The following is a 26,527-nucleotide window of genomic DNA, read 5'->3' as shown; positions in this document are numbered from 1 at the left end:
TGTATTTGCAAATAGAATGTAGTCCTACAAGTTTGACAGTGGAAAAACCTGACTAAAGAAATGTAATGTGGCAAGTAGGAAAACTAAAGCAAATATGATAAATGACTGATGATGAAATTCATTTAAAATGGTCCTTTTAGGGCAGCTAGGTGGTACAGTGGATAGAATATTGGCCCTGGAGTCAGGAGGACCCTAAGTACAAATTTGGTCTCAAACACTTAATAATTATCTGGCTGTATGACCTTCGGCAAGTCACTTAACCCCACTACCTTGCAAAAACAAAACAGAACACCCCCCCCCATAAATAAGTAAATAAAATGGTCCTTTTGATAACATTATCTCAGATAGGAAGCCCTGGTATTAGAACCCAGAGGACCTTTGTTTGAATCTAGTTCTACTGCAGACCACTTTGTAACCTTGAAAATTTTGCTTAACTTCTGCCTTTAGTTTCCTAATGTGTAAAGTGAGGGGGAGTTCAATGAGATTTTCATTTTTACTTTTAAAGCCTATTTCAAAAAAAAAAGTAAGCATATCTTACTTGGAAAAATCCAGTAAATCCTTAGCGTAGGAAAAAGTGGTCTTCTCATTGGGGTTTAGGAGGATTTCATTTTTCCAAGAATGGTCGGTTAATAATGACTTAGTGACCGACTTTTCAACCAGGGACCCTGTCAAGTTGACTGGTCTTCAGGATTGCCTAGGTAGTGCTGCCCCCTGATGGTAAGTGTAGAGCCAACTGGTAAAGCATTGACAAAAAGTCACTGACTCTGATCCTTTTCTTTGCCCTTTTTTTGTTGATTTCAGACAGAGAATCAATATTCTTCAACAGTCACAATGTGTCAAAACCAGAGTCATCTTCTGTCCTGACAGCAGTAAGTACCCGCCTTTCTACCACTGCAATTAAGCTTGCACCTAAATGATCTCCTGTTTTTAAATGTGTGGAGTACATGTTCTAGGATATAGTTCAGAAAATTAAATGCTCATGTGGGAAGTTAAGATTAATTGCAAGACAGTCTCAATTTAAAATTGGTTTTATTATATGCTTTGAACTTTCTGCCAACAACAATGTCCAGACATTATGAAGTATCTGCAAGGAACAATAATGGAGAACCTGGGAAAGAAAAAGGAGAAAATATATCTATATATCTGCATCTATAGATACATAGAGTTAGGGGTACTTCTGCTGGAAGATTTTGAATTGCTTTTCTGTCTGAGCCACAGAGTAATTTTTTAATTTATTTTTTTCAACTACATGTGAGGATAGTTTTTAATGTCTTTTTTTTTTGCAAGGTTTTGAGTTTCATTTTTCTCCCCCCCCCCCAACAGAAGCAATCTAATATAGTTTATACCTGGGTAACTATGCTAAACATATCCATATTAATCATGTTGTAAAAGAAGAAGCAAATTGAAATGGGGGGAAAAAGCTTAAGGAGGAAAAAGAATATATAAAACATCTTTTGTGATACTCTATGATAGACTTGCTTATTTAACTATGATAACTATCATAGACTTGCTCATTTCAGTAATACAATAAATAACCAAAGACAATTCTAAAAAGACTTGTGATAGAAAATACCATCCATATACAAAGAAGGAACTATGGAGTTTAAATGCAGAGTTTAAAAACTATGAAAACATGATAAATGCCTAAGAGGTAGAAATCAAATACTACATGATGCTTTTGAGTCTTCTTGCCAAACAGGCCTAAGTTGTAACTGACAAGATGATTTTAAGGCAGCTAGCATGTTATATGTTGTTAAAAGAGAGAACACATTCTTGAATTAGAAGACAGAACTTAAGTCCCAACTCTAAATTGGTAATGGTAATAACAATAATAATATACATAATAATAATAGACACTGTATAAAGCTTTAGTATGTGTTTCATTTTATCCTCATGACAAACTTCAGGAATTGATGTTATTATTATCCTCATTTTATGAAGAAATTGAGACAGAGGTTAAATGAATTGCTTAGTTACACACCTAGTAAGTTTCTGAGACTAGATTTGAACTTAGTTCTTGCTGTCTTCACTCTCATCTATTGTGCTTCTGTATGCCTCAATTTCCTTTTCTGTATAGTCTTGGCGTTCCTATCCCCACAATATTTTAATGAAGAAGTATTTTATAAGCTTTAAAGTACCTTGTATTATAAGGGATTCTTGGATTTAGAATTAATTCCCCAGAATTCGGCTTACTTGTTGACATTGCCAAGTCATCTCTCACCCCATTATTCATGCTCCTTGCTAAAGCTTGTTTTGCTAGAAATAGCATGTGATCATTTTGTCTTAATCCTTTTACATAACTCCTATCTACCCCCAATCTTTTTATTTTGACTGTGTGTATTTCAAATTTAGCAGAATTTCAAAGCACACAAGAGTTACAGAGATTATAGAATTGGACATAGTTCATGTTATTGTCATGTCTTTTCCCCTCTTTGTTGTAAAATCCAAAGCAATTGGAAAATAGCAAATTGTTGCCCTTCTACATCATAGCTATATGACTCCAAACAAACTTCATAAATCTCTCCAGGACCCTGTTTCTTTCTCTCAAATGAAAGCATTGCCTCCATAACATCTCTGAAATCCTTTGAAGGTGTCATGCTGTGATTGTAATTGTCTGTTTTCAGGGTTTTTTGAGATTGTGTTCTTAGGTTTCTCTCAGCTTCAAACATCTGATTCTTCTGCTGTCTGGTTCTGTTCACCTCTTGTACTCTAGAGGGCTGCAGTAGCTTAGTAGTTGTTTGGGAATACAGACTGCAATAAGGACTGATCACAAATTCGATGGGCAGTGCTGGCCTCTCACACAGATATCTTCCTCTTCCCTTCTGAAAGATGGGTTGCTACCCTGCTGCTGCTGGTTTTCTCCTTAGAAATCCCTTATGATTCACAGTATTTAAAAATAGACAAGTGAAAGGAAATCACCTGTTGCCTTTGCCATATGAGACAGCTCTAAAAGTGTCACCCACAGGACCCCTATGGAACACATTCACAGAGGTCTCTCTGTCTCTGGTTCAGGTGGTGAGAATTACTATGATTTCTGACTGTGTCCTCCATTGCTGGGGGGGTGGGGGCTGTCTCTCTAGCCATAAATCAGAAAGATCAGGATAAAGCTAACAACTGCCAAGAGTTGGATAAGACTGAAAAATGGCTATAAAATAACAACAAAATAATATTCACAATATCTGCATTATAGGATTTTTGTCAGAAAAAGTACTTGGTAAACCATTAAATTCTATAGAAATGTGAGGTATTGTGATTGTTAATAAACTTTTTGTTGCTGATTGTTACAGTCATGGCCGACTCTTCATTACCCCATTTGGGTCATTTCTTTTGAGGTTTTCTTGGCAAAGACACTAGAGTGGTTTATCCTTTCCTTCTCCATATCATTTCACAGATGAGGAAACTGAGGCAGACAGGCTTAAGTGAGTTGCCCAGGGATACACAGCTAGTAAATGCCTGAGATCTGCCTAACTCCAAGACCAACACTATCCACTGTACCATCTAGTTCCCTTAGTTAATGAAATAATATGATTAATAGAATATTAATAAATATTTTATATTAATAAATAAGAAGAAAAAAGCAATTTATGAAAATTAACTTGCTTGTTGCATGAAAGACACTTTTAGAAATAATTTATTGTCCTGTTTTATAATCTCCAGTGTGCACATACATGGGCAGTAGGGTAAGATTTTCTTTTTCTTTTTCTGTTGTTTTTTTTTTTTTAAATCTCACAGCTTACTCTTGATTGAGCTAGTTCCATTAGGACAAAATATTTGATCTGCACTTTGTTGAGGTTAGTCCAAGAGATAAATTATTAATGCCACAAGACACTTGTAGCTCAGAACGCTGATGACATATACATACATACATACATATACACACACACACACACACACCTTATTTTGAAAGTATACATGTGTTTATGAGAACATTTTTGGGCGCAAAGATCAAGATCAGCAAGGTATTGTTGAGGTGAGAGCTGTCATGTGACTTACATATATACACATGTGAAGTAGTTTCTATTGACTTGTAGCCAGGTCTCAAGCTTAGAACAAGGAGCGTTGACTCCTGAATGTAAAGTAGGTAGTTTAGGAATCCCTAATTAAATGTGTTAAAATATCCTTTTTGTGTTCAAATACCTTTCTCTAAAAGATGCAGCCATGTGGTATTCCAAATCCTCTTTTCATTTTAGATGTGTTACATCTTTTAACTCATCATGCTTCATATTCTTTGGGCAGGAAGGAACTCAAAGATGCTAACATTTTGCCACAGCCCTGTTAAAAAATACAAAAGAAATATAAGATATGATCCTGGGCCACCATGAACTTTGTATTCTTTTTTTTTATTTTATTTTTTTAGATTTTTTTTTTTTTTGTAAGGCTTGCCCAAGGCCACACAGCTAGGTAATTATTAAGTGTCTGAGACCGGATTTGAACCCAGTTACTCCTGACTCCAGGGCTGGTGCTTTATCCACTGCGCCACCTAGCTGCCCCTAACTTTGTATTCTATTAAGGGAGAGAAGAGAAGCATGCATAGAAAAGGTGAATGTCTAGAGACAGGCTAGGTCTGTTTGACTTTAGAGTTAAATGAAGTTCAGCAGGTGGAAGAAGTAAGAATAGAAATTTGATATGCCAGAGAACTCACTAATAATTACACATAGAATCAGACATAGGTTTATGTAGAACAGTGTACTTACAGATTATCTCTTCCACCTTTCTCATTTGATTGGGGGTGTGGAGGAGAGGAACAGGGAGAAGAGCAATAAACATTATCTAGTGCCTGCTATGAGTTAAGTTCTTTTTACAAGTATTATCTCATTTGACCTTCACAACAACCCTGTAGAGTAGGTGCTGTCATCCTCATTTGAAGAAACTAAGACATACAGAAATTGACTTGGCCAAACGTCTCACAGCTATGAATTATTGGAGGTTGAATTTGAACTTTAGTTCTCCTGATCTCAGGCTTAGTGCTCTATTCACCTCATTATCAGATACCTAGAGAGGTTAAGTAACTACCAATCTCATACAAATTATAAATTAAAACCAGATCCCTTGACTCAAATTGTTATCTTTCGTGCTTCTCATAGATCTCTTCAAGCACTTCCAGCTCAGTTTCCATCATTTCATCATTCAGTTCATTCTAGAATTGTGTGAACTTATGCAAGTTACCTAAATTTCTAGGTTTGTTTTCTCATCAGAGAAATCATATTGAACCATTTGATCTCTTAAGTTAGCTTCCAGTTTTGTGATTTTGTGGTTCTTTATTAAATAAATACGCTATGATCCAGAAGTCTAAAATCCACTCTCTTTGAGAAGATTTTGAGTTCAGCTTTTATATCAAAATTCATCAAAAGTTCATGGTTTGGGGGCAGCTAGGTGGCGCAGTGGATAAAGCACCAGCCCTGGAGTCAGGAGTACCTGGGTTCAAATCCGGCCTCAGACACTTAATAATTACCTAGCTGTGTGGCCTTGGGCAAGTCACTTAACCCCATTTGCCTTGCAAAAAACTTTAAAAAAATTACCTGTGCCTATAAAAAGCTTCTGTTTTTTTGGGTTTTTTTAGGTTTTTTGCAAGGCAAATGGGGTTAAATGGCTTGCCCAAGGCCACACAGCTAGGTAATTATTAAGTGTCTGAGGCCAGATTTGAACCCAGGTACTCCTGACTCCAGGGCTGGTGCTTTATCCACTGCGCCATCTAGGTGCCCCAAGCTTCTGGTTTTTACCTAGAACTTTACTTTCTAGGTTTCTTTTTGGTGTTTTGTTATTATTTCATTATTTGCCTAATACTATCCCATATTCTTTGCCAACATGTGTCATTGTACTATAATCTCTTTTTTCTCTACTTTCTGAATTTAATATCTTCAGAAAACTTATTTGAAGATATTTTCTTGCTGTTCTTGCCTCAGGTACTTTTTTCCCTGGATATAAAAAAATTAAGAGTTATACTTCTATAAGACTGGAATAATCAGGGAAGACTTTACAAGTAGAAGTGGGATTTGAGCATATCTTGACGAGTGAAGATAATTTAAATAAGCAGATCATGAGCCCTTGGAAGGCATAGATGAAGATGTAAATCCAGTTGAAAATTCAGTATCCTCCTCTTTTGTTCAAAACAGCTGAATGTTTCGAGGTACATCACAGTTGAATTTTTTATTTCTTTTTGGTAGCTGGACAAAATAGAAGGCGTGTTTGAGAAACCCTCAGATGAAGTCATCAGGGAGATATCCAAGGCCCTTCGGCAAGCACTTGGTGTATCCCTGTTTGGGATCGACATCATTATCAACAATCAGACCGGACAGCATGCAGTAATTGATGTCAACGCATTCCCAGGTAAAAGTTGCTGAGCTTGCCAAAGTCATGGACTCTTTAGCTAGTTAACAGAACATCATTCTCTTTACCCCTTAGACCTGGAGGAAGTCTTATTAATCATCTTATTCAGTTCTTTCATTTCATAGATGGGGAAAGTGAGTTCTAAAGAGCAGAAGTGACTTAGATTTAGAAGTGGAGATCCAGATTTGTCCAGTCACACAGATACTAAGAGGCAGAACTAGTACAGGCATACCTCTGTGATTTTATTAGTCCAGTTCCAGACTATCACAATAATAAAGCAAATATTATAATTAAGAAAGTCACATGGATTTTTTTTGTTTCCCAGTGCATATAAAAGTCATGTTTGTACTATACTGAAGTCTTTAATTATACCTTAATTAAAAATTACTCTATTGCTAAAAATGCTAACCAATCATCTGAGCCTTTTGTGAGTCATCATCTTTTTATTGGTAGAAGGTCTTGCCTTGATGTTGATGGCTGCTGAGTGATTTAGGGTAATGTTTGCTGAAGGTTGGGGTGACTGTATTGATTTCTTAAAATAAGACAACAGTGGAATTTGCCCCATGAATTGATTCTTTACTTAAACACTTAGAGGCCATTGAAGGGTCAATAATTGACCTAATTTCAATGTTGCTATGTCTTAATGAATAGGGAGGCCCAGAGAGATGGAAAGAGACAAGAGCAGTTAGAATGTATATAACAATTATTATTTAAGTTTGCTGCTTATATAGGTGCAGCTCACAACACCCAAAGTGATTATAATATACCATGCACCATGACAGATAAAATCATAATGAAGAAATTTGAAATTTTGGGAGAATTACCAAAATGTGACACAGGGACACAATGTAAGCACATGCAGTTGGGGAAAATGAAACCTATAGAGTTGCTCAATGCAGGGTTGCACAGACAAACAAATAAAACTTCCACAATATCTGTGAATTACAATAAGACAAAATGCAGTAGAATGAAGTATTACTTGTATTCACACCAAAGTCCTCTGATTCCAAAGTTAATGTGCCTTCCTCTTCCTAAAAACTGTATTTAAAACTCTTTTGTTGGCCATAAGGACAAAAAAGGGAATAGTACCAAGCTTCCTCCTCAGTGCTTCAGTAATGCCATTTTCAGTACCAAGAGTAGTAGATCCTTGTTAGCTTTAGGTTTGCTCAGAAAGGTATACACCTGGCATGGTGGATAGAGGTAGCTGACCTTGAAGCAAGAAAGACCCATGAGACTTAGGCAATTCTCTAAGACTTGCAGAGAAGATGTTATATTACATTATTAAAGGAACTGAACTCACCTGGGAATTTCTTGTACTAGTAAAATCCTGATCCAGTCTCTAATGCTTAACTAATGAGTGTTCTCTGTATGTAAGCTACTAGGAATTCAATGAATCATTCTGGGCTTGGATTTATGAGACTTGGGTTTCTATCTTGGCTCTGACACTTATTTTGTGACCTTGAGAAATTACTAATTTTCTCTTAATTCTCAGTTTTCTCATCAGAATTATAATAATTTTCTAACTTCTTTTTGAGATTGTCATGAGACTTAGGTAAAATAATAATCCCCACAGCACTTTGTGCCTTTTAGTTTTGTGTAATCATTTCCCCCTGCCCCATTATTGTTATAATTTCCTTTACTGTGCTATTTGCTGAGGCAAAAATTCTGTCTGGCTTGCCTGACCAGTGGTTGAGAGTTTATGGTGATTATAGCTGACAGGCTTGCTTACATCATGCTTTGATAGGCACATGTGAAGGGTGAGTTTGTGCTATCTCCTCTAGCTCAGGAGGGATAATTTTGCAACGTCAAGGCCATTTACATGTTCACAAATGTCACATTTCTTTTTTGTCCATGTGAAAGCATGTTTCCCATTCTAATTTATGAGCCCCTATAAATAAGATTTAAAGGTTCAGGTCCTAGGTGTGGATGTGTCTTTGCTACTAACTAGCTGTGTAACCTTGGATTAGTTAAAATAAGGGACTTGGTGGGGCAGCTAGGTGGTGCAGTGGATAGAGCACAGGCCCTGTAGTCAGGAGGACATGAGTTTGAATTCGGACTCAGACACTGAATAATTACCTAGCTGTGTGACCCTGGGCAAGTCACTTAATCCCCCCATTGCCTTAAATAAAATTTTTTAAAATAGGAAAAAAATAAGGGATTTGGACTAGATGATTTCTTCAGCTATAAATACTAGAAGGAATCCCAGATGAAGGGTCAGCAAGTTTGGAATCTTTTGTGCCTCTAGGCTTCCCATCTTGGGCCACATCAAGGGCAACTCTATTGCAAAAGGACATGAACAGGGAGATAAGTGATGGAATTCTATCCAATAATAGTTAATATGTTCTTTCTTTTACAGTTATGTCATACATTTAGAGCATGAAAAGACCTTGGAAAACATCTAGTCCAACCCCCAGACTGTTAGGTGGCCCAGTGGATAGAGCACCAGACCTGGAGTCAAGAAAACTTATCTTCCATCCACAGATATTTCCTAATTTAAATCACTTAACCCCATTTGCCTCAGTTTCTTCATCTGTAAAATGAGTTACAGAAGGAAATCCATTCTCTTTGTCAAGAAAGCCCTAAGTGAAGATACACTGAAAGGTTTTTTTTGGTGTTTTTTTTGTTTGTTTGTTTGTTTTTTAGTTTTTGCAAGGCAATGGGGTTAAGTGGCTTGCCCAAGGCCACACAGCTAGGTAATTAAGTGTCTGAGGCCGGATTTGAACTCAGGTACTCCTGACTCCAAGGCCAGTGCTCTATTCACTGCGCCACCTAGCCGCCCCCTGAAAGTTCCAGTAATGATGATGATAATGTTTTTGTATAACACTCCTATGTGCCCAGATACTGACGTATCTGTATCCTTTGAAGATTAAAAATGAGGATAATCTAGAGTTGTTTTGGGGATCAAATGAGATTATTTGTAAAGCTCTTAGCACCTAGGAAAGCTTTGTATAAATGCTATCATCATCATCATCATCATTAACATCTGGTGTGAGAAAACTGAGACCCAGAGAACCTAGGTAATTTGCCCAAAGATATGTAATTAGTAGCAGAGGTATTATTAATATCCATTTATAGATGAGGAAATCGAGGAGGTTAAGTGAATTGTTCAAAGTTAGACAGCAAATAAAATCCTATTCTCTTTGATCTATTTTGTTACAGGTCTTCTGCCTTTATTCTCCCTCAGTCATGATTCTGAATCACTAAACTTTGTCCATTAAATGGCCCTTTTCTTTGGTACCTGTAAACCTGAAAGGAAAAATGATAACAGATTTTTTGCTAATTTTCAAGTGTATCTGATTTTCCTGTGGACTGGACATGCTCAATAGCCAGGAAGCAGATCAATTTTCTGGGGATTTGGAGGAAGAAAATAAGAACTTTTTGATTCAGGCCTCCTTATGAAGCAAAAAAGAGTTTTTAATGACTTTGGAAAATCTGAGTCAGGATAAAAATTAATAATAAAGATGGTAAAAAAGCAGAACAGACCCTTTTAACTGTCATGGGAGAAGTGCTTTTCTCAAGAATGAGGAATTTTGGGGGCAGCTAGGTGGTGCAGTGGATAGAGCACCGGCCCTGGAGTCAGGAGAACCTGAGTTCAAATCTGGCCTCAGACACATAATAATTACCTAGCTGTGTGTCCTTTGGCAAGTCACTTAACCCCATTGCCTTGCAAAAACTAAAAAAAAAAAAAAAAAAAGAATGAGGAATTTTGCTGCTTCTGTCCTAGGTTCCTGGTGCCCATTTTGACCCTTTCAGTTCTGGGGCTGAAAGCTGAAGGAAACAGTCTGCCTCAGCTGTGAGAGAGCCACTGTCCCTTACCCAAAAGAGCAGGGTAGGATCATGGAATCAGTCAATCAACAAGTATTTAGGAAATGCATGTGGTTTGCCAGATACTGTTCTTAGCCCTAGAAATCAAGTATACAGAACAACTATCTCTACTCACAGGGTATTTACACTTTATTGGGGGGGGGGGGGACAAAGACACTAAATATAGATACAGTATAGATATAGTATAGCATAATAGTTTGTCTATACAAGGTAAAGAAAGGGAGGGAAAGCCCTCAGAGACTGGGGCTTAGGAAGGGCTGCATACATAAGGAGTGCTAAAAGGAGAGGAGATTCTGAGGTCAAGTGAAAGCCAGAGCATTCCAAGCACAAATGCCTGATGAGCTAGGAGGGGCTGTGAAAAGCTGAAGTGAAGAGGCCTTGCTTGGTGCCCTCTGAATTTAGGGAAAGTTGCTTGGTTGCTGTGTATAGAGTATCCTGGAGTGGTCAGAGACAGATTTGAGGCAGGGAGGAGACTAGTGGGAGGCTGTTGTAGACTTCTAGGCAAGAGGTAATGAGGGTCTGGTGGCAGCTGTGTGAGTGGATAGATCTGAGCTTCTTTTCCTCATCTGTAATATGAATGAAGCTTTGTACAACCAACCTCCTAGGGTGAAAGGTACTGTGAAAACTTCAGACCAACTTGGGCAACTTCTAAACTGAAAATTGCCCACAATATATGTGGAATTGCCTCTTCTACTAATGAGTAAAATATTTTGATTCTTGTGTTTGGTTGCATTTGTTGTTTTTTTTTTAGGGTTTTTTTTTTTTTCCAAGGCAAAATGGGGTTAAGTGGCTTGCCCAAGGCTACACAGCTAGGTAATTATTAAGTGTCTGAGGCCAGATTTGAACTCAGTTACTCCTGACTCCAGGGGTGGTGCTCTATCTATTGGTTGCATTTGTTAAAAATCATTAGAATAAACTAATCCTTTCTTGATCAGGAGCTAGGGACAATGTGATCCTGTGGCTAGAATCATGGACAATCACTTTCCATTTCCACTGAGAACTATAACATCTGTGATACCGAGTTAGTTTCTTTGATTCCTCTAGAGACTGCCTGGATGTTTATCTTAGACTGTTTTGTTTATGTAGCATTCTCTGTAAATGGCTTAGATATTGTTTTTGATTCAGGTACTTGACTATGAGATTCCTCAGGGGGAAAAACTCAGAGCCTTATTCCCAAAAGTTTTTACATAGGAGGGAGGGGGAAGGAAAGTGAATAATTTTCTGGATGAGTTTTGAGTTGTGACAATGAAACACTTATCTAACATACCAGGTTTTCTGTTGGGAAGCTCTCACCTTTTCTCTTTGCTGTTTTTCTTTTTTATTCTTTGTGAAAAGAGATGACTTGCTGCAGAGGAGAGATGGATATTTTTGGAAATAAAGATGTAAAAACAAAGGAAACAAATACTTTTTTTTTCAATACCTGAAACAAGAAAGAGCTTCCCCCCAATGTCTTCCTTTGACTTTTTTTCAAGGAGATTAAAATGTGTGAGTGTGACTTAATGAAGACCAAAGAAAGACATCTGGGAAGACATTTGCAGGGAAAAAATAATTAGACCCCCAAGGAAGGAAATAAGCAGGTTGGATATGCTGAGTCCCAGAGTCAAAGAGGCAGTGTAATTCAGCTCTTTTGTCTCTCCCCAAATCTGAGAGCTGGATGAGACTTTAGAATATAGAATGTTAAAGTGGACAAGTTAGACTGTAGAATGCTAAAACTGTTTTATGAGCATTGTGGATAGAGTTTAAATCCTGCTATTTTGACCACCACTAGATATACTATCATGGACCAGTCATTTAAACTCTGTGCCTCAGCTGCACCATCTATAAAATGAAGGGATTACATATGAGATAACCTTTACAGCCTTTAAATCTATAATCTACTGATCTTGAACAACTTGTATTTTATGGGGAAATAAATTCAGTCCAAAAAAATTTAATAGCAAGGTGCTATATGTTTATCTCATTCAATCAATAAGACAGCTTATGTTTCTTTTTGTTTGTTTATTTTTTGTAAGGCAATGGGATTAAGTAACTTGCCCAAGGTCACACAGCTAGGTGCAGTTGATTTGAAATCAGGTCTCCTGACTCTAGGGCTGGTGCTCTATCCATTGTACCACCTAGCTGCCCCAATAGCTTATATTTCTATATTGCTACTGAAGTCTTGCTGTGATGTCATGTTTTAAGTTGGAGGTGAAAGTGTTTAGTTTCCAAAATTTATGTCAATGAATGAACAAGTTTTGACAACATAATTAGAAAGACAAAAATCTAGGCAAAACATTATATAATTGTCCTAGGTCTATTGTAAGATAGAAAATGATAAATTATAAGATTGAATATAGATGGATGACATAATTAATCAGAGCTATGTGATTAGAGGAAAGAGGAATCATTGTCCTCTTGGCTGGGTCCAGGGAAAGCTAACAGGAGGCAGTTATAACTTTGAAAGGGTAGTTAGAATTTAGGCAGAGAGGAGAGTTCTAGGCAGAAAAGATGTCTGTATGCAGATCCACTGTGGCAGAAATGATTGAGACACATTAGGTACATGCTATTTTTATAAAATCCTGAGTTCTCTCTTCCACTCTTTGGGACATATCATCCAATACTGAAAGGAGCATTGAACCTAAAGTATTTTAATTTTAGTTCTATTGCTGCTGCTCACTGATTTTGGGGGGGGGGTCTTAGAGGAGTCACCTCACCAAATCTCAAGAATACAATCTGACCCAAGCCCTGTGTTTGCTTTTTCTCTTTAACTTTAAAACATTTTTTTAAACCAATTCCATGTAAAGATGGTTTTCAGCATTCATCTCTGTAAAATTTTCTCCTTCCTACCTTTTCGTCCCCCCTCCCCAAGATAACAAGCAATCTGATAACAGTTATACATGCACAGTCATGTTGCCTATATTTCTATATTAGTTGTGCTGTGAAAGAAATCAGAACAAAAGGGAAAAATCACCAGAAAGAAAAAAACAAAGGGAAAACAGTATGCTTTGATCTGCAATCCAACTCCATCATCCTTTCTCTGGGCATGAATAAGCCCTGTGTTTTTACAGCAGCCATTATTGCTGGGCCTCTTTTATGAAATGGGTGGTTTGGATGTCAGGTTCTCTAAGGCTTTTTCGGCACTAATATCTCATATTCTTTTTTAGATTCTCTGTTTAGTAACAGCAAAGGTGGGAGGAGAGGAAGTGGAAGGGAGGCAGAGCTAAAGGTTGATGAAAAGTAGCTAAAATAAAGTCAGTCTGGAAGGCAGATAAGGAGACTGCCTGTGGCTCTGATGGCCCACCCTCTAGGCCAGGGCTGTCCAACCTTACTTTAGTTTTTATTGAAACAATAGACAATAGTGAGAGCTATTTTAGCTAATTTAATGAGAGCTCTATGGTAGCTAAAGCATTTAGTAAAACCATCCACAGCCAGCAGCATGAAAGCATTTTGGACAGCCCTGCTCTAGGCTTTGCCTGTGCTCCTCCCTCTGGGACCCAGGACTGAAGAAGCATCTAGGTAACGAGCACCTGGAAGGTCTCCTGTGTACTGGGCAGAGGGAGGGGCAGCCTCTTTCACAGAGTCCCTGGTGGCAGTTTGGGAGCTGGAGCAAGGGCCCTACTTTGTCAGACCTTTCTCTTTACATTACAAGTGCAAGAACTACTCTGTGTTGTGGCTTTGGGTCCCCAGAATCTTGGAGAGAGAGAGAGATGCTGGGCCTTTAACAAATGCTTGTTGAGCTAAATTAGATCTTGAAACAGTCATTGAACTTGGAGCTGGAAGATCTGGACTTGGGTCTGAGCTCCAGTCCGTACTATAAGACAACCTGTCTTTCCTTTTCTTTAAAATAAGAGTAATAATATTACCTTCTTACCCCACAGAATAATGATGAGTACCTTGTAAATTAAAGTTCTTGTGTTTATGCTTTGAGCAAATAGAGAGTCCTTTGGAGGGAGCTGGAAGCCATTCATTTCTTCCCTAGGGAAGAATGTACTGCTTGCTGTTGTTTCGTTAGTGACCTGGTGTCTGTGATGGACTTCATTACCTTTGGATCAGCTCTATAGGAGTGGCCTGGGAGGCACTGCAGGGTTGAGTGTGAGCTCTGTGCTAGTCCCTGTGCAGAACCTGAGTGTCCTGGGCCCCAAGCTCAGCAGTTCTTTAGCCATAAACTGCTGGGCAGCACTGCCTCTTGGATCTGTGTTACATCTCATTTGCAAAAGCTAACATTGATGTACCCCTTGAAAAGTTTCCAAAGCACTTGACACACATTATCTCATTTGTTCCTCATGGTATCTGTCCTCAAATGAGCTTCTTGGTGCTTTGTGAAAATCTCTTTTTTATCTTATTACATTCTCCATGGAAACTGTTACAAAACTTTTCTCTCCTTACCTTCTATTTTCAGCTTGAATCTCATGTTCTTGCTTTAATGAATTTGGAATTAAGAAATCTTGAGTTCAAATTATGCCTTAGAAACAGTTCCCTGAATCTCGCTATTTTACCTGTAAAATAAAGGTGATGTACTGAATGACTTCTCAGATCCCTTTCCCAATGCTCCTGTGTTAGCTCAGGAATAAGAACTAACGTGGAAGTTAGTGTCTTTTAGATTTCCCATTTCTTTCCGTCCTGGGGATAAGTATAATTCATTCTCAACCACTTCAGGAAACCTTAGAAATCAGTTCTTTTGAAATCACTAATGCTGTGTGAGTAGCCAGGACTTCATGACTGCCACAATTATGTAACCATTCAGGCATTCTGAAGCATTTTATGTGTTCTATAGGTCAGGTGTAAGTTCATTCAGGGAGAATCATCTAGCCTCTTAACTCTGGAGAAACCCATTATTGGTACCATATAGTCTTTGAGTATTCCAGAGTTGGGTCTTGGAGACAGTTATGAAGATATGTAAAACTTGGTGTTTTCCTGTACAGGACCAGGTAGTCTTGTTTCAGTTTCTCACTTGGATCCTTTCCTGACTTTTCTAATTAATTTAAAATAGACCTAGTTTGTGGAGGGTGGAAGGATTAAGAAACAGGAGGAACAGAGTTTGTGACATTTATTTGATTTTTTTTTCTGAAATAATTCTCCTTTACCTTAAAGAGAATTTAACTTTGACCCAGTCAAACCAGAGGAGCAGGCTTTTGATCTCATTTGATCCTTACACCTATGAGAAAGAGGGTGATATGTCTCTGTTTTATACATAAGTAATCTGAGCATCAGGAAGGTTGTTTTAGATAGGCAGCCTGCCTCATTCCAAGGCCCATGCTTTCTCCATCACTTGGGGATGTTCAGCCATGACTTAGTTACTGCAGGTCTGTGCTTTTGAATTTAGACAACTGAAAGCAATATCAGTAGTTTGAACTTTAGTCTCCTGAACCATCTTAGTCTTGAAGATGTTTTCATTACCTTTTAGAGAATAGCTAGTCTAACCTTTTTTGAAAGGGTCTTAGTAGATGTTACTCCTACTCATTTTTTAATGCTGGCATCCAGAAGGTGTACACATACTCTCTTTGTAGGTTAAACCAGTCTTATCAGGTCATGATTATATTATTTGGGAGTGGAGAACCAGGGGGTCAAAGGCTATATAAGATAGTATGAGCTCTCTAAAGTTTTAACAAACTGCAAAAAATTTGAGTTTGGATTCAGCAATCCATCATCTTGACTATCCATCATCCTGAGGACCAGCCTCACTTAGTAAAGAGATGATGTATCATTTGAAGGTATTAACTGAGGGCAGTTTTATTTTAATTTTTTTAGTTACAGAAGCTTATGGAAGGGCAGCAAGGTGGCACAGTGGATAGAATTCCAGCCCTGGAGCCAGGAGGACCTGAGTTCAAATCCAGCCTCAGACACTTAATAATTATGTGACCTTGGGCAAGTCACTTAATCGGCCTTGCCCCCCCCCCCCAAAAAAAAGAAGTTTATGGAGACAGTCTGTTAAAGTGTAGAGGCCTACTTGGATGAAATTGCAGATTTTTGAAGCATTTGCACACTCACATTTTAAGAGCATTATTCAATAGTATGTTATTCTTTGAGCATTCATGCACATTTTGTGGGCAAGATTTTATTTCTACATTTATGTAAATATATTTGTGTACACACACACACACACACACACACACACACTCACAGAGACACACATAGAAGATGCAACCAAAAAAAAAAAATCCCCTCTCTATATATGCAGATTTATACCTGTTCTGCTATTAAAGGTCTTAGAGAGTTCCCTTGGTGGGGGTACTTGAAGAGATTCAGTGACTTGGCTAGGGTCACACAGCCACTATGTTTAGATTTGAACTTGGATCTTTCTCCCTCCAAGATAATCTTTCTCTCCCCACAGGAGTATGGAATCCTTATCCTCTCCAAATGTTTTGTGTGTGAAATTACAATGACTGACAAAAGGAAAAAAATAAATCATTTATAATTTTTAAAAATATACATAATCTTGTATATTGTACAAGTTATATTTGATAAGAGCATTATTGAGGCACAAAATAAAACTTCCATCCAAAATATCTCATAGTCAGCAGTAAGAACAGGAGACTAAATACTTAGGTTGTACAGTGGGACAGAGTGCTGAGCTTGGAAAAAGTAAGACCTGAGTTGACTTCAGACCTTAGACACTTTTTAGTTATGTGACCCTCAGCAAGTCACTTAACCCTTCTGACTCAGTTTCTTTCATCTGTAAAAGGGGGGGAAAACCTGTCTTCCAGTGTTTTGAAAATAAGAGATAGTATTTATAAATTTTGTAAATTTTAAAGTGCTATGTAAATGTTAGCTCTTATTTGTAAGTATATATTTCTCTTCTGTGATAGTAAAGTCATCTCTGGAAAAGATAAATGGATTTTTTTATATTCTAAATTTAGCATTTCTTCTGAAATACAATGGCATGGTCCTCCCCCTCAGCTTATCATGTCATAATTATAATTACAGATATTTTAAACTTTCCTGTTTGATTAATCCCTTACATAAGATCAGTTCATCATTAAGTAAATGAATTGTAATTAATTGTATACATTTAGTAATGTTAATTTCCTACTGAGAGACTCCAGCTAACTCTTGATAATTGTGAGTTTAACTCAGAGAAGTTGTTGGAGCATAGATCAGAGTTCTTCAGATGGGATTGCTGGTACATTTTGTAAAAGATAGTTCTGTTTTAAAGGGTTGTGTCACTGGCCCTCTAACCCTAGAAAAATTAATAAAGTGTGGGTACTTCCTCTATTAGTAAAGATTACAGCCCCTCGGTGATTTATTAAATTGTCTCTTAGAATTGCTATGGTTAAAAAATTGGTCACTTTACAACTGATGATGAGTGTTTCCAAATTTAGGCTAGTTCTTGAACAGGAACTCAATCCTCCCCTGGGCCCATATTTTAAACTTTTTCTGCTTAGTGTGCTATCTACCAAATATCATGCTTATCTGAAATAATCATAGAGAATCTAGAGATACCACAACAGAGTGATAAGGCATCAAAGTAAGACTTAGAAAGGTACATGTCTATAAATTCTTCACAGCAGTTCTTAAAGACAACTAACATTTAGGGGATATAAACCTGGGTGTATAATTGCCTTTCATTCCTTCCACCAAAATCATCCAGAGTAGTTCAGATAGATCCAAGCATCATCTCTTATCCAGTTCAATCTTAAAGCTCTTTTTTGGAAGATTGCATAATTTTAACTCCAAAAAAGAAAACATGTAAAAATTGCTTCCTATGTATATTCTAGACCTATTTGATTGTTTTTGGAAATCTGTTTGCCAGATCCATGTTGGAAAATCTTTGTCCTGAGATGTGATGAGTAGTTTAGCTTAGCAGCGTGCTTATATAGATCCAGGGGAAGAGCAATTAATTTGTTGGTATGGTTGAAGTGAAGGAAGAGTCCTTCTTAGGACATCAGAATTAGGGTTTTGGGTGACTTCACTTCCTAGGGAATCTTAGGCACAAAATAAAAATAAGGAACTCATCTTTAGGGAGCATTGTGTGAGAGTGTGGGTGGTAAGAAACTCAGCCCCTCAGGGACCTCACTTTCTAATATGGAAGGCACCATGCATCAAGGCACATACAAGATAGGTACAGAATATATGAATGTCATCTACAAAACAAAGATGTTAGCATTGGTAGGGGGTGGGGAGTGCAGAGGGATGCATACCATCCCCCTTCAAAAGATGGGATTTGAGCCATTTCAGAGCAGAAGATTCCAAAGCAAATTACTTTATTCTCTAAGCTCATCTGTAAAACTGAAATCTTAATTTCTACTTTATCTTCCTCAAGATTTTTTAATTAAAATATAAGAGTAAGTTTCTGAGCTGTGATAATTATTAGGAATGCTCCATAATGTCTTTAAATAAGTCACTTACCTTTCATGAGCTAGTCAAGAATATAGTTCTTAGCCACAGAAGCCCTTATCTACAGCATTAAATATTGCTTGTAGGGGGTAGAGGAAGCATTGATGTAGGTCAAAGATCTCTGGTTTCTGGTCCCACCTTAGCCCCTTCGCTAGCTGTGTGACTTTGAGCACATCACTTTATTTCTCTGGGTCTGCAAAATGAATGTATTGGACTAGATCATCTCAGAGGTAGGTCTCTTCCAATTCTAACATGTGATATTGGGGTTTTTTTAAATTATGTATAAAGATAGTTTTTGATACTCATTTTTTGAAAGATTTTTGAGTTTCACATTTTTTTTTACCTCTCTTTTTCCTTTCTTAACTGATAACAAATACTCTGATTTAGGTTATACATGTACAGTCATGCCAGACATATTCATTTCCATATTAGACATAACATTTGATATTCCAATTCTTCCTCCATCTCTCCATGTTCTGAGTTTGTGGTTGTAGAGAAAAAGAAATCATCTCTTTTTTTCTTTTTTTCTTCACTCAGGCTATGAGGGCGTGACTGAGTTCTTCACTGACCTCTTGAACCACATAGCCACAGTCCTGCAAGGCCAGAACCTGGAGGTGACCCCTCTCAACCACAACAAAATCCTGGCCGACCCGTCCAGTGGCCTAGCAGGCGAGCGGACACGTGGCACCAGTACGGGGTGCTGCAGCAGCATGATGGGCAAGGACTCCTCCTGGATCGTGGAGAGTGAGACCAACAGCTCAGTGAAGCTACAGCACCAGAGACTAGGGTGCAACACTGCTGTGTCCCCCAGTTTCCAACAGCACTGTGTGGCCACACTAGCCACCAAAGCTTCCTCCCAATAGCTGGTGGCACCATGGACCAGGGCACAAGCCAAGGACCTACCTAGAATCACGATAATGAGGCAAGCAGTGTAGAAGAGTTCCACCTACTACTACAGATTTCCATTGATTATTTTTTTAACCTGATTTCCTGATTCAGTGATCTAAATAAAAGGAGGGGGGGAATCCACAATAATCAGAGCAGGGGGAGAATGGGATGTTTTCACCCACTTCCATTTGCAAATCTTTTAACAAGTTTACACACACTTGTGTTTTCAACACTAGCCCTTAATATGTGGGATGGTTGGTTTTTGTTTTTGGTGATTTATTTTGTCATTGTGTGTGTGTGTGTGTGTGTGTGTGTGTGTGTGTGTGTGTGTGTGTGAGAGAGAGAGAGAGAGAGAGAGAGAGAGAGAGAGAGAGAGAGAGTGAGTGAGTGTGAGTGAGTGAGTTGTGGTTATTCCCCCTTTTATAATAGACCATTGTAATTGACCATCATAGGCCAACTGTGTGATCTTTAACCTGTCTAGTTTTAGATTCCTCATCTATAAATTGAGAAGATGGACTCAATCTCTACGGTCCTTCCAGTCCATATAATCCTAGGTCTTAAGTCCAGACTTCCTGGAATCAGAGAGGCCAAGTTTGAAATTGTGTGTGGATGTCATAATTTAAAGAGAAGTTTTAAGTTATTATAGATAACTTCATTTTCTCTTTTGACCCCCCCACCACTCTTAGTTGTGGTTCCTCCTCCTTTGGACCCAGTTCCCCTTTTTCCCTACTCAGAATTCCAGTAGGAAAACAACTTATACAATGTGCCCAAAAGTCACAAATTCTGGGTAGGACGAAGAGAGTGGGATGCATTTGTCCACTGTGTCCTGTGCTAACTCATAGTTAGTACAGTTATAACCTAGTTAGTTATAACCTTTACAGGTTATAAGGTATGTGGTTTTTTTGGTAGGAGGTACCCCTCTGAGTAGACCCTTTCAGGAAAGAAATGGCAAAGCATTAAGGAATCTTCCCAGCTGTTTTGGAATAGCTTCTAGGATGGTTGACTCTAGTGCCAATTGAAAGTCTCTGGCTTCCCTCAGAGATATCTTCTGCACACCCAGCCAGATCAGTTTGATAGCTTGCTGCAGAGGGAAGAGGATCCAGGTTCAAGTCCCAGTTCTTCCACTAATTTTTTGTGTGACCTTTTTTGGGCTTTAACTTCCTTCTCTTTGGACTAGGATAATCTCTTTTAAAATTCAATGTAGCCATAAAATGTTATGATTTTGTGAAGCATTCGTAGATCTTAAATAAGTGAAGGGAGATGGGGAACTCTTGAGCATAACATAATTGAGGGGCATAACTATTTTCTTTTAGACTTTTTTTCCCCCACAGACCTTCAAAACAATCTTGATTGTATTTGTAAACCAGAGCACAGTCTGGTTAATACTTCTCCATTGAAAGATTTTTATCAGAGTCCTTAAACTATATCTTGTGGCCTACAGCTTTCCTACAGCTGTTCTTCCAAATCATAAACACTAAGTTGATAGTCAGGAGTTTATTTTTGTTCCACTTTCCTCTCAATACAAGGTCTTGGAGCAATCCAAAAGACTACTCTCATTTTGAAAGCAGCCAAGCTAACATTATGGTATAACTCACCATTTCCCAGTCTAAATTATACTGCAGATAAGCAAAATATTTAAGCTGTTTCCTGTAATCTGCTCCCTTCTCCCTCCCTGACCTCTGTAACCTTGAAACTTTGTCCAGACCAAGGAGACAGAGCAGAGGGTTAGTGTGGTGGTGGAAGGTGAGGGACACAAGGAAGAAGAAGAATTCATTTTCTAAGTTTATAGGTTTTAGGTTTATAGGTAAAAGTGTTGTGGACCATTACAGATGTGTTGTGGACTGGCAGGTGGGGTACATTGTTCTATACATTGTTTGGCCATACTTTTCTTGCCCCCAAGCTCAAGTTGGGGGGAGGGGGAATCTCATTTTTCCAAAACATTCTCAAAGATTTGTAATGATCTGTGGTGATATATGAATGTTCTTCCCATATTGCTTTTTTGATGATTTTCTTTGTCAAATCTATATTTTTGAATCAAATAGTTTGATAGAAGTACTGTTTAGGAAGAAAAAATATTTGGACCTTCTTCTGATTCATGTACAATGAGAACATCCTGGACAAGATTCTTACCATTGTAAGCTCTATATGGTACTGATATAAGGGTGGGAGTAGAAACTGAGATAATATGTAAAATGCTTTTAAACCTTTAAGTGCTAGATAAATGCTAGCTAATACTGTGGTTGTTATTTCTTTTTTTGCCCCCTCTTGGAAAGAATCCACATGGGAATGATGATTTCATTTGGGAAGCCATGGGAAAAGGGATGGGGATTGGGGATGAGGGAGGGGAGGAAAGGTTGAGAGGATGGACCTAATTGAAACTGTCAGGCTTTCTAGGAACTTGAGAGCTTTCCAGCTAACCATGTTTACATGACTTCTGAGCATTAGATCCGGTTTTAATGTCTGTATGCTGTTTCTTAGCTCTACCTTTGAATCAGAGTGGATTAATCTGGCTTGCCTTAGAAAGTTTGGTTAGCCGATTTTGCACTGCCTTGTTTTCTCCAAAATAAACTACTGAAATGTAATTGTATTTTATACTTGTTTACAAACAGTTGCTAAAAATATGTTATGTAATTCTCTAAAGTCTTTTTAAAAATGTTTTTTTTTTGGTTTTATTTTGTTTTTAATAGCTTTACCTTTTTAAAATAAAATCCCAATCCTAGATTCAAAAGAAAACAGGTGGATTTTTATTAATGTAACACCTGGACACCTGCTAGTGTCACCCCAATTTTAATCCTATATTGTTTATTTTTTAATTCTCCAAATGTGCTTCACAAATTTTCAGGGCACAGATATCATGTAACTGTTTTCCAATGATATGGCATTTTATAGTCCATGGGTAGTGTGGCTACCTAATAATTGCTGCTGATTGTAAGTAGGGCAAGATGGATTGTTTTATATTGGGGGAATCTAACTCACATTAATGTTCCGAGACATTATGAAACTGAGAAAAGGAGGAAAAGTTCATTTTCCAGAGAAGTTGAATGATTCTTCTGTGTCTTTTTTCCCCTGGCAAACTTGACTATATCTTGGTCACATGGAAAGGAAATGGGTTTTGTTAGATACATTAATGTTGCTAAGAAGAGGGCACTAAAAACCTTCAAATAATAAAATAGATATGACTGTATTCCTTCTAATTTTAGCTTGTGATTCTTTGCCTCAATCTTATACTCCTGGGATTTTGATAATAATGAATGAAAATAAGGACGTGTGCCCTTTCATTTGGGTTTTTTCCACCAGGAGAAAGAATGAATTTATGGGAATCAGAAAAGGACAGCATAGTTTCTCAGCCTGGTTTAAGTAGGCCTGAGTCCAATTTAGGTAGATATAGTGTCTATCTTTCTTGGTTTCTACTATCTTTGTCATTGTAGATTTACTGGAGTAAATGATTTCACCATACTGTGGAGTTCACTAAAACAACAGATGACTCCAAGTTGTAAATATTTTTCTAGAATTTATGTTCTTGGTTTCCTAATGGGTTGTAAACAGTAGTTTCACAGATAGAGATATGGCTTTAAATGACATTGGTAGCTTAAGACCAGTATCTGCTAACATTTAGAAACAAGTGGTGGGCATGCATTGGGAAACCTAACTTAGTTTGTGTTCATCCTTTTCCTTAAATGTACCATGCCCTTAAACCTTGGAGGTGAGGGGATAGACAGGATGAGGTTTTTTACTAGCCAGGCCAGGTGCCTGATCTCAAATTGTTAGCCAGGGAGTTGAATCGATCTTAATAAGAAACATTATAAAACATCACAAAAGTGGTAGATGCCAAGATGTTGATTTTCAGGGGCATGGGTTACTTAACCTAGGAAGAATTGCTTTGCAGGGTGGAAGGGATTTGTAACGTCAGATCTTTTTGCCCAGCTACCAAGGTTCCAAGGTGAAGCCCTCTATCAAATTCTTATAATTGATTTCCCAGAGAATTACAGGTGAAATTCCTTCCCCCAAATGATTTCTGTTTTGTGACATTTCCCACCATGACTGCTGGTAGGAGAGAACAGATCAAAACTAACTCGTATTGTTCTTGGGAAAACTGCCCAGGCCATGTATTGAAATCAGTCTTCTTTTAAATTCAGTGTATAGTAATTACCTGTGTGACCTTGGGCAAGTCACTTAACCCCCATTCCTTTGCAAAAAAAAACTGCATTAAATTCAGTGTGAAAAAAACCCACTTCAAAGAGGCCAACTCATTTGTTTATTGTCAAACAATAAACAAATTCTAGTTAATGATTAGAATAATTTTATTGTTCTTGTTGAAAGACATGGATGTTTGTAGTAAACAATAGACAAATTCTCCAACCCTGTTTTACTCAACTGTCATATTTTTCAGCTGATTTGTAAATTGTTGTAGTTTAAGTGGGCTCAAACCCCACTTTTTTTAATGAATAGGCACATTCTGCATAATTGCAAAAAGTCACTATGTTGTTCCAATACACCTTCTATGAGAGGCCAGTTGACCATCTCTGAAATTCTGTCTTGAAATTGCTTTTTCCATGTAAAGCATTATTAGTATGAAATTGCAATCCCTTTCCCCTTGAAGTCTGCAAAACTGTTTTCTAAGGCATAAGAAAGTGAGTTTTTTAAAATAGGGAATAATTTCTCATTGTAAATTTTATAGATTTTTCTTTTGTTGAAATTTACCATTTTATATATTTTCTATCCTCCACTCCCAGAGCCACATGGGTTTATTTACCAGCAGGTACTAATTTCCAATAAGTATTCATTAGCATTCATGAGATGTGGGTTTAAGACTTGTGATCTTAGACAAGTCACTTATCCTTAATTCATAAAACCATAGGATTAAAGGTGGATTTATTAAGAATTATTTAGGTTAACCTCTTAGCTTCAGTTTCCACAATATATATTGTAGGAGTTGGAGTATATTCTCTGAAAAGCCCTTGTAGTGCTGGCATTTTGATTTTTATGAATTAATGGTTCCTCTCTCCCAGCAAATGCAGGATTCCCCAAATGATTGGAAATTGACTATTAGTACTCATTGTAGAACTTAACATGGGAACCAGACTCCTTATGTTGTGTAATCCATCTTAGTTGACCAGGACTTTGTCTCATAAGTCTTATGAAATCCAGGGAAGATAACTAAACTATGCTCACAAGACCAAGGGAATCTTGAGATAAAATAACTCAAATAATTGATGAGCTTCTTTGGTCAGTGGCATTGATGTCCAGAATCACAACATTTAATGTAGCTTCTTAGGAGCAGGAAGGGGACATTCAGTAACTGGAAAGATCTTTATAGAAAGCTTCTGTTGTTTAGGGACATAGGACTGTCTCTCTAAGAGGAAGGCAGAACTTTCTCCATGTCTTCATTTTTCCATCATTGCATTGTTTCCTTTTACATTCTAACATTCATTCTAATCCAAACATTGATTAGAATCCTTTTATTGTTCTTATTGAGAAACATGGATCTTTGCAAGTTTTGCTTAATTTTGATAGCCAAATGCCTCAAATCCACCAGATTCACACATATACTTGGAGAAAGACCGTGTAAAGGTATAGAGAAATGACTACGCCCTTCTTCTTTCCTCCCCTATTCTGCTTCTCCTAACTCCTCCTTACCATCCTTACCCTTTCCATCCTTCCAAAGTCCACTGTTCCATTAGACCTCTGGGGAACCACATTTTCCCAAATTTTAATTATCCCCTTTTTTTCAGTGGCTTATTCCAATTCAGGGCACTATATGGAATTATATCCCTTTCTCCCCCCCGACTCATACTCCTCCAAACTATGAAGATCCTTTAGCAGTGATTTGACAAAGATGTGATCCCAACTTTATTATGTTTTAAAAATCAAAAACAAAAAGTATTTTGTGATCATGTAATTTGCTTAAATCCTGTTCACAGGCATCCATTACCAAAAGTCCAACTTGTTTTGTACTTAATTCATGTGTGTGTGGATATATATATATATACACACACACATATATATAAATATATATATCTAAGAAATATATATATATATATAATATATAAAATCATGGTGAACTGTAAAAACCAAAATTTTTGTTAGGAATTTGAGTTTATTGCATGCTTTCGCACAGGTGGTGGTGATGATGATGATGATGGCATCTATTCATTTTCATTTATTTTGGGGGTTAAGTCCTGTTTTTTAATTTGCTAACCCTCTGTGATAGATGGGATTTTGGTTTTAACAGTCACTAGTGAATACAGTAAGTATTGTAATTGTTATATCTGTAATTGTTTTGGAGAAAAAAAGATCCTATTTGAAACACACCAAGAAATAAATGCCTTACAACACCAGGGTATGGGTGTGGTTAATATTGCTGTGTCTCATTAAGATATTCTGACACCAACTGGTCTTATGGCTTAGGCCAATTCATCTTTTCTGGGCTTAATTTCCTCATCTGTGAAATGGGAAAATGAACTAAGTGATACCTCAAGCCCCTTCTAGCTATGATATTTTATGTTCTAAGGTTCCTTCCTAAGTTTTAGCCTTTGATTCTTTGCTCTCAGTCTGATCCTTGTAAGAGCTTGGGTTGGATTCTCAAGCCCCAACTTGGATGCTGAAACTTAACAGAATGTTGTTAGTGTCTTTGGTACTCTGAACCAATTGGAGTTTTGCTTTGGAATCTCTTCCCTTACTACCCAATATTTTATTTCTTAGTGTATGATATCCAACAGTAGATGTTAATGGTGAAGGGGTACTCATTGTGAGCTCTGCTGCTTGCTGAGACTTTCTTGGCAGCACCAGTAATAGGCATGACCTTGGCAGGATTCTATGTCTATAAACCAAGGTTTATCATTCCCAAACCTTGTCATCTTAGCCATTTTAGTCTTAGAAGAAGTTGTATCTGAGCTCCAGGGGTATCTTATGTATCTGAAGGTACCTACTTCTGCTATTCCCTTACAAGGTTACATGGATTCATCTTAAGAAGTTTGTACAAAAAAGACAGGAGAACAATAGGTCTTATGTTTGACCCAGTTCTTAATAATCAGCATGACTGGCCTTGTCTACACATGTCCCTGCCTGATTGTGGGCAAGGTCATTGCCTAAGACTGTTTGCCACTGGGTGAAATTAAGTGATTGTATTACAAGTTCATTAAAATTCCTGCCACTTTTTAGTAAAATTTAGTAT

General features: G+C 37.6%; 1 protein-coding gene across 2 annotated transcripts in view; it reads left to right on the top strand.

Moving 5' to 3' along the window:
* ITPK1 (inositol-tetrakisphosphate 1-kinase) overlaps positions 1-19,764 on the top strand; it is a 359,936-nt gene extending 340,172 nt beyond the window's left edge. For both annotated transcript variants that reach the window (XM_074235440.1, XM_074235439.1), the window contains 3 exons: positions 802-869; positions 6,165-6,327; positions 19,003-19,764. In XM_074235440.1, coding sequence (XP_074091541.1) covers positions 802-869; positions 6,165-6,327; positions 19,003-19,328 — 557 coding nt within the window. In that variant the 3' untranslated portion in view covers positions 19,329-19,764. The remainder of the gene's footprint in view (positions 1-801; positions 870-6,164; positions 6,328-19,002) is intronic.
* Positions 19,765-26,527: the final 6,763 nt, after the last annotated feature.

Source organism: Macrotis lagotis, chromosome 4 (genome assembly GCF_037893015.1).
Source record: "Macrotis lagotis isolate mMagLag1 chromosome 4, bilby.v1.9.chrom.fasta, whole genome shotgun sequence".
Taxonomy (NCBI): Eukaryota; Metazoa; Chordata; class Mammalia; order Peramelemorphia; family Peramelidae; genus Macrotis; species Macrotis lagotis.
The sequence above is the reverse complement of the archived record's forward strand: the minus strand, read 5'-3'. Positions and strand labels throughout refer to the sequence as shown.